Below are 15,265 nucleotides of genomic sequence, written 5' to 3'. Positions count from 1 at the left end.
TTTTTTTTTTTTTTTTTTGAAGGGTTTTTTGTGTCTGTCTCCTTCAGTTCAGCTCTGATCTTGGTTGTTTCTTGTCTTCTGCTAGCTTTGGGATTTGTTTGCTCTTGGTTCTCTAGTTCTTTTAGTTGTGAATTTTGAGATCTTTCTAGCTTCTTGATGTGGGCATTTAGTGCTATAAATTTCCTTCTTAACACTGGTTAGCTGCGTCCCAGAGATTCTCATACATTGTCTCTTTGTTCTCATTAGTTTCAAAGAACTTCTTGATTTCTGCCTTAATTTCATTATTTACCCAGGAGTCATTCAGGAGCAGGTTGTTCAGTTTCCACGTAGTTGTGTGGTTTCGAGTGAATTTCTTAGTTTTGAATTCTAATTTTATTGTGCTGTGGTCTGAGAGACTGTTATGATTTCAGTTCTTTTGCGTTTGCTGAGGAGTGTTTTACCTCCGATTAAGTGATCAATTTTAAAGTGCCAGGTGGTGATGAGAAGAATGTATATTTTGTTGTTTTTGGGTGGAGAGTTCTGTAGATATCTATCAGGTCCACTTGATCCAGAGCTGAGTTCAGGTTCTGAATATCTTTGTTAATTTTCTGTCTAGATGGTCTGTCTAATATCGTCAGTGGGGTATTAAAGTCTCCCACTATTATTGTGTGGGAGTCTAAGTTTCTTTGTAGGTCTCTACGAATTTGCTTTATGAATCTGGGTGCTCCTATATTGGGTACATACATATTTAGGATAGTTAGGTCTTCTTGTGGAATTGAACCCTTTACCATTATGTAATGCCCTTCTTTGTCATTTTTGATCTTTGTTGGTTTAAAGTCTGTTTTGTCAGAAACTAGGATTGTGACCCCTGCTGTTTTCTGTTTTTCATTTGCTTGGTAAATTTCCCTCCATCCCTTCGTTTTGAGCTTATGTGTGTCTGCACTTAAGATGGGTCTCCTGAAGACAGCATACTGATGGGTCTTGACTCTATCCAGCTTGCCATTCTGTGTCTTTTAATTAGGGCATTTAGCCCATTTACATTTAAGGTTAATATTGTTATGTGTGAATTTAATCCTGTCATCATGATGGTAGCTGGTTATTTTGTAGACTTGTTTATATGGTTGCTTCATAGTGTCACTGGTCTGTGTACTTCAGTGTGTTTTTATACTGGCTGGTCACGGTTTTTCCTTCTTATATTTAGTACTTCCTTTAGGAGCTCCTGTTGGCCATTTCTATGTCTTTTTTTGAGAAATGTCTGTTCTGGTATTTCGCCAATTTTTAAATTGGATTATTTGTTTTTTGCTATTGAGTTCCTTATATATTTTAGTTATTAATCGCTTGTCAGATGGATAGTTTGCAGATATTTTCTCCCATTCTGTGGGTTGTCTCTGCACTTTGTTGATTGTTTCCTTTGCTGTACAGAAGCTTTTTAGCTTAATGTAATTATATTTGTGTATTTTTGCATTTGTTGCCTGTGCTTTTGAGTTCTTACTCCAAAACAATCTTTGCCCAGACCAATGTCCTATGGCATTTCCCCAGTATTTTCTTGTAGTAGTTTCATAGTTTCAGGTCTTACATTTAAGTCTTTAATCCATTTTCAATTGATTTTTTTGTACATGGCGAGAGATAAAGGTCTAGTTTCATTCTTTTGCATATGGGTATTCGGTTTTCCCAACACCATTTATTAAAGAGACTGTTCTTTCCCCAATGAATGTTCTTGGTGCCTTCGTGGAAAGTGAGTGGACTATAAGTGGGTGGGTTTATTTCTGGATTCTCTATGCTGTTCCATTGGCCCATGTATCTGTTTTTGTGCCGGTACCATGCTGTTTTGGTTACTGTAGCTTTGTAATATAATTTGAAATCAGGTAGTATGAGGCTTCCAGCTTTGTTCTTACTGCTCAGGATTGCTTTGGTTATTTGGCATCTTTTGCGATTTTATGTGAATTTTAGGATTGCTTTTTCTATTTCTGTGAAGAATGTCATTGGTATTTTGTTAGGGATTGCATGGAATCTATAGATCGTTTTTGGGTAGTATAGACATTTTAGCAATATTAGTTCTTCCAATCCATGTGCATATGATATCTTTCCATTTTTTGTGTGTCTCCTTCAATTTTTTTCATCAGTGTTTTGTAGTTTTCCTTGTAGAGATCTTGCAATTATTTGGTTAAATTTATTCGCAAGTATTTTAAGTTTTTTGTAGCTGTTGTAAAGGGGATTGCTTTTTTTTAGTATTTTTTAGATCGTTCACTGTTAGCACATGTAAATGCTACTGATTTTTGTATGTTGATTTTGTATCCTGCAACTTTACTGAGGTGGTGGTGGTGTTGTTGTTGTTGTTTTTGAGACAGAGTCTCGTTCTGTCACCCAGGCTGGAGTTCAGTGGCATGATCTCAGCTCACTGCAACCTTTGTCCCCCGGACTCAAGTGATCCTTTCACCTCAGCCACCCAAGTAGCTGGGACTGCAGGCGCCCGCCACCATACCCAGCTAATTTTTGCATTTTTAGTAGAGATGAGGTTTTACCATGTTGCCCAGGTTGGTCTCAAACTCCTGAGCTCAAGCTATCTGCCCGTCTCAGCCTCCCAAAGTGCTGGGATTACAGGCACGAGCCACTGCACCCAGCCATCTTTACTAAATTTGTTTATCAGTTCTTTTATTTTTATTTTTTGAGGTGGAGTCTTGCTCTGTCACCTAGGCTGGAGTGCAGTGGCACAATCTCGGCCCACTGCAACCTCCGCCTCCTGGGTTCAAGCGATTCTCCTGCCTCAGCCTCCAAGTAACTGGGATTACAGGTGCCCGCCATCACACCCAGCTAATTTTTTGTATTTTTAGTAGAGATGGGGTTTCGCCATATTGGCCAGAGTGATCTCGAACTCCTGACCTCAGGTGATCTGCCCACCTTGGCCTTCCAAAGTGCTGGGATTACAGGCGTGAGCCGCCGCGCCTGGCCAGGCCTGTAGTTTTGTTATATTTTTTTCTGGTTTTGGTATCAGGATAATGCTGGCCTCATAGAATGAGTTTTGTGGAAGTATTCCTCCTCTTCAGTTTTTTGAGTTAAGGTAGAATTGTTGTTTTAATGTTTGGTAGAATTCAGCAGTGAATCCATCAGGTTCTGGGCATTTATTTGATGGGAGACTTCTTATTACTGCTTCAGTCTCATTACTTCTTGTCTGTTTAGGTTTTCTGTTTCTTCATGGTTCAAGCATGGTAGGTTATATGTGTCCAAGGATTTATCCATTTCTTCCCAGTTTCCAATTTGTTGGTGTATAGTAGTTCATAGTAGTCTCTACCTTTGTATTTCTGTGATACCGGTTGTAATGATTCCTTTCTCATATTTTTAATTTCTAATGTAAACATTTAGCACTTTAAATTTCCCTCTAAGCAGAGCTTTCTTTGCATCCCCCAAGTTTTATGTTGCAATTTCATTTTTATTAATGGAAATATTTTGTTTTCCTGTGGGATCTCCTCTTTGACCCATGTTTATTTAAAAGTATGTTTAATTTTTATGTGTTAGAGGTATTCCAGTTATCTTTCTGTTGCTGCTTTTTGTTCTATTTGTTGAGACATCATTCTTCTGGTTTCCTTTTGTTCTTTGTCAGTGGTTTCCTTTTGCTCTTTCAGCCTAGTTGATTTAAAGTCTTTGTATGGTAAATACAATGTCAGAGCTTCCTTAGGGACAGTTTTTGTCAGTTTCTTTTTTTTTTCCTGTAAATGGGCCATACTTCCCTTTTCGTTGCATGCCTCGTGATTTTTTTTTGTTGGAAACTGGAAATTTTGAATATCATAATGTGGTTTACTCTGGAAGTCAAATTTTCCTTCCTCAGTTTGCTTTTGTTGCTTGTTATGAACTACAGTCATCTATTATTTAGTGACTTTTCCCAACTACTTTTTACAAAGATTGTATTCGTTATTGTGCAGTTACTGAGTCTCCATTCCTTAGCCTCGTTAGTAAGCTGAGACTTTCTGATAGAGATTTCCTGACAACTTTGTTTGCCAGGCAGGAGTACAGTGGCACAACCTTGGCTCACTGCAACCTCCACCTCCCGGGTTCAAGCAAGTCTCGTGCCTCAGCCTCCCGAGTAGCTAGGATTACAGGCATGTGTACCATGTGTGGCTAATTTTTGTATTTTTAGTAGAGACAGGGGTTCGCCATGTTGGCGAGGCTGGTCTCGAACTCCTGACCTCAAATGATCCGCCTGCATCTGGAGTTTCTTAAAGACATGATTTTAGCAGCCTTTTTCTTTGTTAATCACCCCCTTTCTTGTTGTGAGATTTTTATTGGACTCCAGAGTTCCATAAAAGTTGTTCTCACAGTTTTTGCCAGGTTGATGGTTGTTTCAGTGGAGGGACAAATCCTTTTAGCTCCCTATTACTCCATTATCAGTGGTGTCACTCCTCCCTCCCTGCACCCTCTTCATGTGTGTGTGTGCATGTGTGTGTGTGCACGTGTGCACGTGCATGTTCATTTTTTTTTTGTAAAAAACACATACCATTAAATTTGTCATTTTTCCATTATTTACCTTTAAGCTCTGTTAGACTTGACAAATTTACCATCTTAATCATTTTAAAGTGTACAGTTCAGTACTATTAAGTATATTGACAATGTTGTGCAACAGATCTCTATAACTTTTTCATCTTGCAACACTTAAACTGTATACCCCTAAACACTAATTCCTCCCCCTAGCCATTGGTCATCACCTTCTACTTTCTTTCTTTTCTTTTTTTTTTTTTTTTTTTTTTTAGACAGAGTTTTTGCTCTTGTTGCCTAGGCTGGAGTGCAGTGGCATGATGTTGGCTCACTGCACCCTCTGCCTCCGAGGTTCAAGTGATTCTCCTATGTCAGCCTCCTGAGTAGCTGGGATTACAGGTGCGTGCCACCACGCCCAGCTACTTTTTTGTATTTTTAATAGAGACAGAGTTTCATTATGTTGGCCAGGCTGGTCTCGAACTTGTGACCTCAGGTGATCCACCTGCCTCAGCCTCCCAGAGTGCAGGGATTACAGGCATGAGCCACTGTGCCCGACCTCTACTTTCTATTTCTATGATTTTGACACCTTTAGATACTTTGTAAGAGTGGAATTGTATAGCATTTGTTCTGGCCTTTTTTTCTTAGCATAATATCTTCCATGTTCATCCATGTTGTAGTATGTGATAGATTCCCTTTTTTTAAGGCTGCATAATAACTGCTGTGTGTACACACCATATTTTATTTTTCCTTTTTTAAAATTATACATTTCTGGGATACATGTGCAGAACGTGCAGGTTTGTTACATAGGTATACATGTGCCATAGTGGTTTGCTGCACCCATCAACCCGTCATCTACATTAGGTATTTCTCCTAATGCTATCCCTCCCCTAGCCCCCTTCCCCCTCACAGGCCCCAGTATGTGATGTTTCCCTCCCTGTTTTCATGTGTTCTCATTGTTCAACTCACTTATGAATGAGAACATGCGGTGTTTGGTTTTCTGTCCTGTGTTAGTTTGCTGAGAATGATGGTTTCCAACTTCGTCCATGTCCCTGCAAAGGACATGAACTCATTCTTTTTATGGCTGCAAAGTATTTCATGGTATATGTGTGCCACATTTCCTCTATCCAGTCTATCAGTGATGGGCATTTGGGTTGGTTCCAAGTCTTTGCTATTGTGAACAGTGCCGCAATAAACATACGTGTGCATGTGTCTTTATAGTAGAATGATTTATAATCCTCTGGGTATATACCCAGTAATGGGATTGCTGGGTCAAATGGTATTTCTCGTTCTAGATCCCTGAGGAATCACCACACTGTCTTCCACAGTGGTTGAACTAATTTACACTCCCACCAACAGTGTAAAAGCATTCCTATTTCTCCACATCCTCTCCAGCATCTGTTGTTTCCTGACTTTTTAATGATCATCATTCTAACTGGCATGAGATGGTATCTCATTGTGGTTTTGATTTGCATTTCTCTAATGACCAGTGATGATGAGTATTTTTTCATGTCTGTTGGCTAGATAAATGTCTTCTTTTGAGAAGTGTCTGTTCATATCCTTCACCCACTTTTTGATGGGATTGTTTGTTTTTTTCAGCCCAGGTGATCTTTTTGTTCCCTTTGTGTGCATTAAGTATGTACTGTTTACTTCTTCATTCACTTAGTAAATAGTTACTGAGAACTTATGCTTCATTGTGTTAGTAGGCTCCCTTAATTTGAAATAAATAATACATATTCCTGCCCTCATGGTAAATTGGAGGCAACAGATTTACTAATCAGCTCTTAAATACCATATAACAGCTTCAGTAGAGGGATGCACAGGATGCTATGGAGAGCCAAGTAGGAGGCATCTCAATCAGATTAGGAGAGGGAGGGAAGAGTTCTTGTGGAAAGTAAATCTAAAGCTGAATTTTGAAGGGTGAGTAAGTAAAGTAACTCATGAAGTTATTCACTAAGTGGATGTTGGGTGAATGAATCAGAATTAGGTGAATCTAGGAGAGGACATTTACCTCAAGGATGCAAAGTAGAAGGGCATGAAATGTATGTGGTACATTCAGAGACTCTTGGAGTTGAGTATGGATTAAGTAATAGGTACATTTGTAGGGGAATGGTAGGAGCTGGAGTATGTCATTCTGTCTTCACCCTTTGGATGAAATCTCATTTTACCCTGTTTTCCCCTCTCCTTGCAGTCTATCCTTCTCTGGAGTCTGATGATGATGACCCTGCTTTGAAATCTCGACCCAAGAAAAAGAAGAATTCAGATGATGCTCCATGGAGTCCTAAAGGTAATCTCGTATTCTGTCTCTTAAACTCTATAGGCATGGTCAGGAGAAAATAGACAAGGTAGGAGGGATATTTAATATCAGAAGACCTGGTTCAGTCACTCATTTGTTTATTCAGCAAACATTTGTTGAGTGTCTGCTGTGTGTCAGGCACTGTGTTAGGATCTGGAGCTAAAATGACTAATAAGACACAGAGTTTATGTAATTAGTCCAATAAAATCAGAGGTAATGGAGCATGTTGCATTTGATATTATATGATTTGAGATGAAAGGAAGACCTTGAACAGATTTTAGCAAGCAGTCTGAGGCTTCTGAGAACATTCCGATACCATCATCCCAGTGCTCTGGTAGTTTTGTTGTCAAGGAGGGAAATTCTGTTGACTGTTGAGCTCTATAAGGCCCAAGATTATCACCTATACTGAGAGGCCATCTCTGAGGAGGGAAGAATGACCACTGAGTTGAACATGGAGTTTAGAGGATAATGGAAGAATTTTCTTCATCTCCTTGGCTGGATAGTATTCACACTGAGGATGCATCTTCAGTTAGTTTTTGCTGCTAAACAGTCTGCCCAAAACTTAGTGGCTTAAAATAACAGTTAATAATTTTTCATGGTTCTGTAGGTTGGCTGAGCTGTTCTTCTAGTCTAGGCCAGCTTCCCTGGGGCTGAATGGTCTCAAAAGTTCTCCTTCAGGTGTCTCAGACCTACTTAGATGGCCAAGGCTTCTCTCTACATGGTCTTTAGTCTACCAAGCTTTTCCACAAGGTGGCAGAAGGGTTTCTAGCAGCAAGAGAGGACAAGGCCCAATGTGCAAGCACTTTTTAAGCCTTTGCTTAAGTCATGTTTACTGTTGTCCCATTGGCTAAAACAAGTTACGTGGCCAAGCCTTGATCCCATGGTTGGGAAATAGATTGCACCTTTTGAGAGGAGAACTGCAAAGTCACATTGCAAAGTATCATGCATACAAGGATACATGAGCACACTGAGGGCCATTACTGCAACAGTCTGCCATAGAGGTCATTGAGATTTCAGTACCTGTGGTTCCCCAGCAGATAAAGGGCTTGCTCTTCTCACCCTGCCTTATTTAGACTTTTTGGTGTTTGCTTGAGGTCGAGGGGGTGACGTAGGGGTAGGAGGGCATTCCGCAGAAGTGTTACGTTAGTGAGTTAATCAGTAAATGTTTCTTTTTAAAAAAAAAATTGGGGCCGGGTGTGATGGCTCACACCTGTAATCCCAGCACTTTGGGAGGCTGAGGCGGGCAGATCACCTGAGGTCAGGACCAGCCTGACCAACATGGTGAAACGTCGTCTCTACTAAAAATACAAAATCAGCCGGGAATGGTGGCAGGCGCCTGTAATCCCAGCTAGTTGGGAGGCAGAGGTAGGAAAATTGCTTGAACCCAGGAGGCCAAGGTTGCAGTGAGCTGAGATTGCACCATTGCACTCCAGCCTGGGCAACAAGTGCGAAACTCCGTCTCGGGGAAAAAAAAAAAAAATTGGCTAGGCGCAGTGTGGCTCATGCCTTTAATCCCAGCATTTTGGGAGGCTGAGGCGGGTGGATCACTTGAGGTCAGGAGTTTGAGACCAGCCTGGCCAACATGGTAAAACCCCATCTCTACTAAAAATACAAAAATCAACTGCATGTGGTGGCATGCGCGTTTAGTCCCAGCTACTCAAGAGGCTGAGGCACGAGAATTGCTTGAACCTCGGAAAGCGGAGGTTGCAGTGAGCTGAGACCATGCCACTGCACTCCAGCCTGGGCAACAGAGCGAGACTCCATCTCAAAAAACAACAAAAAAGAAAACTTAGGCCTATTTTTAAATTTTTTTTTCTCCGATCATTTCCAGGTTTATTTTTCCTGTCAAAGTAAATTTTTCTGGTTAGCACAGTAGAAAATTTAGAAAATATTGAAAATAAAGGGAATTATAAAGAAGGAACCACCCATGAGTCCGCCACCCAGAAGCAACCAATGTTAACATTTTGACATGTTTCTTTATAGTCTTTTCCCTATACATTTTTTAATTTTTATGGTTTAAATCACATGTGTATACAATTTTTTTAAATTTATTTTTTTATTTTTTTGAAACGGAGTCTAGCTCTGTCCCAGGCTAGAGTGCAGTGGCGGGATCTTGGCTCACTGCAATCTCTGCCTCCCGGGTTCAAGCTATTCTCCTGCCTCAGCCTCCCAAGTAGCTGGGATTACAGGCGGGTGCCACCATGCCTAAGTTTTGTATTTTTAGTAGAGACGGGGTTTCACCATGTTGGCCAGGCTGGTCTTGAACTCCTGACCTCGTGATCTGCCCGCCTCAGCCTCCCAAAGTGCTAGGATTACAGGTATGAGCCACCACGCCCGGCCACATGTATACAATTATGCACCCTACTTTAAAATTTTGTTTGGGCTTTTGATCAAAGTAGTGGGTGTAGCATATCAAAAAGTGTAGAGAAATTAGGCCAGGTGCGGTGGCTCACACCTGTAATCCCAGCACTTTGGGAGGCCGAGGCGGGTGGGTCACGAGGTCAGGAGATCGAGACCATCCTGGCTAACACGGTGAAACCCTGTCTCTACTAAAAATACAAAAACTTAGCTGGGCGTGGTGGCAGGCGCATGTAGTCCCAGCTACTTGGGAGGCTGAGGCAGGAGAATGGCGTGAACCTGGGAGGTGGAGCTTGCAGTGAGCTGAGATCGTGCCACTGCACTCCAGCCTGGGCAACAGAGCGAGACTCCGTCTCTCTCTCTCTCTCTCTCTCACACACACACACACACAAGTATAGAGAAATTTAGGAGGAAAAGCAATGTTCTTCTGCCCTACTTTCCCCACCTTCAATACCATTCCCAAGAGAAAATCTCATAGTTTTCGTTTCCTGGTAGATGCCTCCAAAACTCAAGTATGCCACCCTTTCTTGATTTATGAAGTCTGTTTCTCCTTTAATCAACTTACGTCATTCCCTGTCTTTTTTTTTTTTTTTTTTTCCAGACAGAATCTCGCTCTGTGGCCCAGGCTGGAGTGCAGTGGTGCAATCTTGGCTCACTGCAACCTCCACCTCCTGGATTCAAGCGATTCTCATACCTCAGCCTCCAAAGTAGCTGGGACTATAGGCGTGCATCACTGCACCCAGCTAATTTTTTTGTATTTTTAGTAGAGATGGGGTTTTGCCACGTTGGCTAGGCTGGTCTCGAACTCCTGACCTCACGTGATCCACCTGCCTTGGCCTCCCAAAGTGCTGTGATTACAGGCCGTCAATTTCTCTTGATTACCTACTTTGTAAGATATAGTTGTTGGTGACCCTACGTCCATAGGGTCCTTTTGTAACCTTCTGTGAACCATTTTTTCCCTTGTGGGAAGTAAATCTAAAGCTGAATTTTGAAGGGTGAATTAGTAAAGTAACTCATGAAGTTATTCACTAAATGGATGTTGGGTGAATGAATCAGAATTAGGTGAATCTAGGAGAAGGACATTTGCCGCAAGGATGCAAAGTAGAAGGGCATGAAATGTATGTGGTACATTCAGAGATTCTTGGAGTTGAGTATGGATTAAGTAAAAGGTACATTTGTAGGGGAGGGGTACATTCCCTTTTGTAACCTGCTGTGAACCATAATTTTTTGTTTATGCTATCAAGGTTATTAACATATACATTGTTGTTACTACTCTACATTGACTAGAAATTAACTGTAAATATCGAAAACCAATAGAAATATCTGGCCTTTTAAGTTAATATTATATCATAAGCATGTTCCTATGCCATTGTTTATAAATAATATTTTTAATGGCTACAAGATATCAGTTCCATGGATATACCTAATGTATATGTAATTTCTAACATATAGACTATTTTCAAGTTTTACAATTAGTACATTTGGAGTGAATATCTTTATATGTAAATGTTTATATCTCTGATTATTTACTTAGGATGGATCACCATGAAACCTTAGAGGGGCCAAAGTATGTGAGGTTATACAATGAAAAGTTTCCTTCCCAGTCCTGTTACATAGCCTTCTACTTCCCCACCTGGAGTCAACTAGTGTTATCAGCCTTTTTTTTTCTTTTTTTTTTTGAGAAGGAGTCTTGCTCTGTCGCCCAGGCTGGAGTGCACTGGCGCGATCTCTGCTCACTGCAAGCTCCGCCTCCCAGGTTCACGCCATTCTCCTGCCTCAGCCTCCCGAGTAGCTGGGACTACAGGCACCTGCCACCACGCCCGGCTAATTTTTTGTACTTTTAGTAGAGATGGGGTTTCACCGTGTTAGCCAGGATGGTCTCGATCTCCTGACCTCGTGATCCGCCTGCCTCGGCCTCCCAAAGTGTTGGAATTACAGGCGTGAGCCACTGCGCCCAGCCATCAGTTTTTTAATTTATCTTCTCAGAGACAGTTTGTGCATATACAAGCAAATGCATGTATATGTTTTCTTACCTCCCCCCTTTTTTTTCCACTCAATTGGAAACATACACTGCTATGTGCTTTGCTTTTCTCTCTTAAGAATACATCTGGGCTGGGCACGGTGGCTCACACCTGTAATCCCAACACTTTGGGAGGCCAGGGTGAGCGGATCAAGAGGTCAGGAGATGCAGACCATCCTGGCCAACATGGTGAAACCCCGTCTCTACTAAAAATACAAAAATTAGCTGGGCATGGTGGCGCACGCCTGTAGTTCCAGCTACTCAGGAGGCTGAGGCAGGAGAATTGCTTGAACCCGGGAGGTGGAGGTTGCAGTGAGCCGAGATTTTACCACTGCACTCCAACCTGGGCAACAGAGCAAGACTTCATCTCAAAAAAAATAGTTATTGATACTTATTGCAGAAGTGTTTTCCAGAAAAGTTGTACCAATTTACACTTCCATCAGCAGTGCTTGTTTATGAAATGTATGCAGGCATTGAACACACCAGTTAGGAGTAGTATTTGATTATGAGTAATGTCTCAAGCATCCTTAGTGAGTGCTTGTTCTCTCAGAGTCACAAGATGGCTACTTCACCTCCAGCATTGGGGTCTGGGCTGCAGTCAGGAAGACAGAGAAAAAAGCAAAAGGAAAAAGGGACAGGCATGCTGAGCACTGAGCATTCCCTCTCCCCAAGGAGTTTTAAGTTCCACATTTTTTATACATCTCTTTGGCTGAAATTATGTCAGATAGCCAAGACTATCAGCCAAAGATGCCAGGTGATATAGTTTGTTTTTTTTTTTTTTTTGAGACGGAGTCTCGCTCTGTCACCCAGTCTGGAGTGCAGTGGCGCGATCTCGGCTCACTGCAGGCTCCGCCCTCCGGGGTTCACACCATTCTCCTGCCTCAGCCTCCCGTGTAGCTGGGACTACAGGCGCCTGCCACCTCGCCCGGCTTAATTTTTTGTATTTTTAGTAGAGACGGGGTTTCACCGTGTTAGCCAGGATGGTCTCGATCTTCTGACCTTGTGATCCGCCCGCCTCGGCCTCCCAAAGTGCTGGGATTACAGGCGTGAGCCACCGCGCCCGGCCGATATAGTTTTTATCTAGGCATATTGCTGTCCCACAAAATCAGTGTTTTTGTTAGTAAGCAGGAAAGAGAGAATGACATTTGGTTGAGAATGAGTAGTCTGTACCATGAGGGTTTTTTTTTTTTTTTTGAAACAGTCTCGGTCTGTCGCCTAGGCTGGAGTGTAATGGCATGATCTTGGCTCACTGCAACCTCTGCCTCCCAGGTTCAAGCAATTCTCCTGCCTCAGCCTCCCAAGTAGCTGGGATTACAGGCACCTGCCACCACGCCCAGCTAATTTTTTTTGTTGTTTGTTTGTTTGTTTGTTTTGTTTGTTTTTTGAGACAGAGTCTCGCTGTGTCACCAGACTGGAGTGCAGTGGCGAGATCTCGGCCCACTGCAACCTCCGCCTCCTGGGTTAAAGCAATTCTCCTGCTTCAGCCTCCTGAGTAGCTGGGACTACAGGCACGCACCACCAAACCCAGCTAATTTTTTTTTTGTATTTTTAGTAGAGATGGCATTTCACTATGTTGGCCAAGATGGTCTTGATCTCTTGTCCTCGTGAGCTGCCCACGTCGGCCTCCCAAAGTGCTGGGATTACAGGCACAAGCCACCGCACCTGGCCAGTTTTTTGTATTTTTAGTAGAGACAGGGTTTCACCATGTTGGCCAGGTTGTTCTCGAACTCCTGACCTCCGGTGATCCACCTCGGCCTCCCAAAATGTTGGGATTACAGGTGTGAGCCACCACACCCGGCTTCTACCATGAGTTTTTGATCCTTGGTAATTCATAAGCAAACAGCAGTATCTCATTGATTTAATTTACTTTTTTTTTGATTAAGCATATCCTCTATGTTTTATTAGCATCAGAATTTCTTCCATTGTAAATTTTGTTTACATCCTTTGCCCACTTATCCATGTGGTTCTTCAAGGTTTTTGAGTTGCCCATTTTATATAGTAAGGGAATAGTCATCCTTTGTTTCATACACACACACACACACACACACACACACACACATTTTATACTTATAATGTGCTTGTACTTCTTCCTCATTTTACATGAAAAATCTGAATATTTCAGTATCAAGTGTTGATTGTTTGCATATTCAGAGAGTAGATAATTAACACCCTTGTATTTTTTAAGCATATTAAATATCTAATGTATTGATCTACAAAGAATTGCTTAATATATGGTACTGAGCAGAAGATATAAATTGGTATTCCCCCCAAAAAGATAACTGTTGGTGCTAGAATCATATTCCCACTAAGCTGAAAATGCGTTTTTTGCCACGTGTACTGACTCATACATATCATGGGTTGTTTGAGGCACATCCATTTTGTACCATCGAAGTTCTTTCTGTCTGCTCTTGTGCTGGTATTTCACTTATTCACTACCTATTTATGACTTAGAAAAACTGCAGACTTTTTTATTTTGAGGCAGAGTCTCACTCTGTTGCCCAGGCTGGAGTGTAGTGGCGTGATCTCTGCTCACTACAACCTCCGCCTCCCAGGTTCAAGCGATTCTCCTGCCTCAGCCTCCCAAGAAGCTGGGATTAAAAGCACCCACCACCACCACGCCTGGCTAATTTTTGTATTTTTAGTAGAGATGGGATTTTACCATGTTGGCTAGGCTGGTCTCAAACTCCTGACCTCAAGTGATTAGCCTGCCTCAGCCTCCCAAAGTGCTGGGAATTACAGGTGTGAGATACCACGCCCAGCCAAAAAACTGCAAACTTTTAAAAAGTGGCTTTTAGTTAACTAAAAAGATAGTTCTTTAAAATGAAGAACACCACCAAGTTTAAACCAATAGGATGAAACTGTAGAGCACAGATGCATCAACTGGTGTTCATGGACCTTTGAATCTCCTATTAATATTCTATTGAAATTTTATGTAAATGCATGCATCTATGTATGTATATTTCTTTAGTAATTTTTATCACATTTTCAGAGTGAGTTCTTAACTCAAAAAAGATGCATTCTACTAAGGCATTCTACTAAGGGGATTCCCATTAAGATCAGGAATAAGACTAATGTGCCCACTAACACTGCTGTTATTTAGTATTGTTCTAGAAGTTCATGCCAGTGTAATTAGAAGTGAAGCAGAAATAAGAACTGTAACTATTAGAAATGAAGAGACCAAATCATGATATGAGCCATTAGGGTGAGAATCCTGTTCACTTTTGGCCATCGTTGTATCTGTAGCACCTTGCCTAGTGCCTGGCCTGTAGGAGATGTTTAACAAATATTTGATGAGTGAAAGATAAGATGTAATTTTATAATCGATATAAAAAATACAGGTATGGGGCTGAGCATGGTGGTTAATGCCTGTAATCCTAGCACTTTGGAAGGGTGAGATGGGAGGATTGCTTGAGCCTAGGAGTTCAAGACCAGCCTGGGCCACATGGTAAGACCCTGTCTCTACAAAAAATAGAAATAAAAATAGAGATATGATATAATTATGTAATATCAGAAAATGAAAGAGAATCAACTAAAAACTGTTAATACTGATAAGAGAATTCAGTAAATTGGGTAATCATTGGATATATACCAGCTAGCCAAAAATCAAGAAGTACCGTATTAGTAATAACCATAATGTACTGAGAAAAAGAAATGCTATTGACAATAGCAACAAACATGTAAAATAGGCAAGAATAATTGTAAGAAGATAGTGTGGAACTGACATGAAGAAATAGAGATTTCTCATGTGCCTGGTTATAAAGACTGAGTGTTGTAAAGAGTCATTTCCTTCCAAATTAATGTATACATTTAACACTAGCCTAAATCAAAATCCTAATGGAATTTTGTAGGGAATTCATTCTAAAAGTAATTTAAAAAGTAAACAGGTAGAATTAGCTTAAAGAATATTGGGATAGAGAAAGTAAATGAAATATACTATAGTGCTACAATAATCATAAGCACCAGAACAGTCAGTAAATACTTTTCCTTTTAAAAAATTTTTGTTATGAAAATTTTCAAACATAGATAAAATTTAAGAGGTTATTACCATGAACACCTATATATATATATCTGTCACCCAGATTTAATAATGAACATTTTGCTGTATTTGCTTTATTCTTTTTTTCAAGGCATTTTAAGCAAAATCTTAC

The 15,265-nt window shown here is 41.0% G+C and overlaps 1 protein-coding gene across 1 annotated transcript in view; it reads left to right on the top strand.

Annotated features, from left to right (window-relative positions):
• The window catches only part of PHF8 (PHD finger protein 8), a 55,833-nt gene that overhangs the window by 17,940 nt on the left and 22,628 nt on the right, over positions 1-15,265 (top strand). Inside the window, exon 7 of the mRNA XM_058441319.1 lies at positions 6,635-6,730. Coding sequence (XP_058297302.1) covers positions 6,635-6,730 — 96 coding nt within the window. The remainder of the gene's footprint in view (positions 1-6,634; positions 6,731-15,265) is intronic.

This window comes from Hylobates moloch, unplaced genomic scaffold (assembly GCF_009828535.3).
Source record: "Hylobates moloch isolate HMO894 unplaced genomic scaffold, HMol_V3 SCAFFOLD_7, whole genome shotgun sequence".
Lineage (NCBI taxonomy): Eukaryota > Metazoa > Chordata > Mammalia > Primates > Hylobatidae > Hylobates > Hylobates moloch.
Note: the sequence above shows the minus strand (reverse complement) of the source record. Positions and strands in the feature narration are given on the sequence as shown.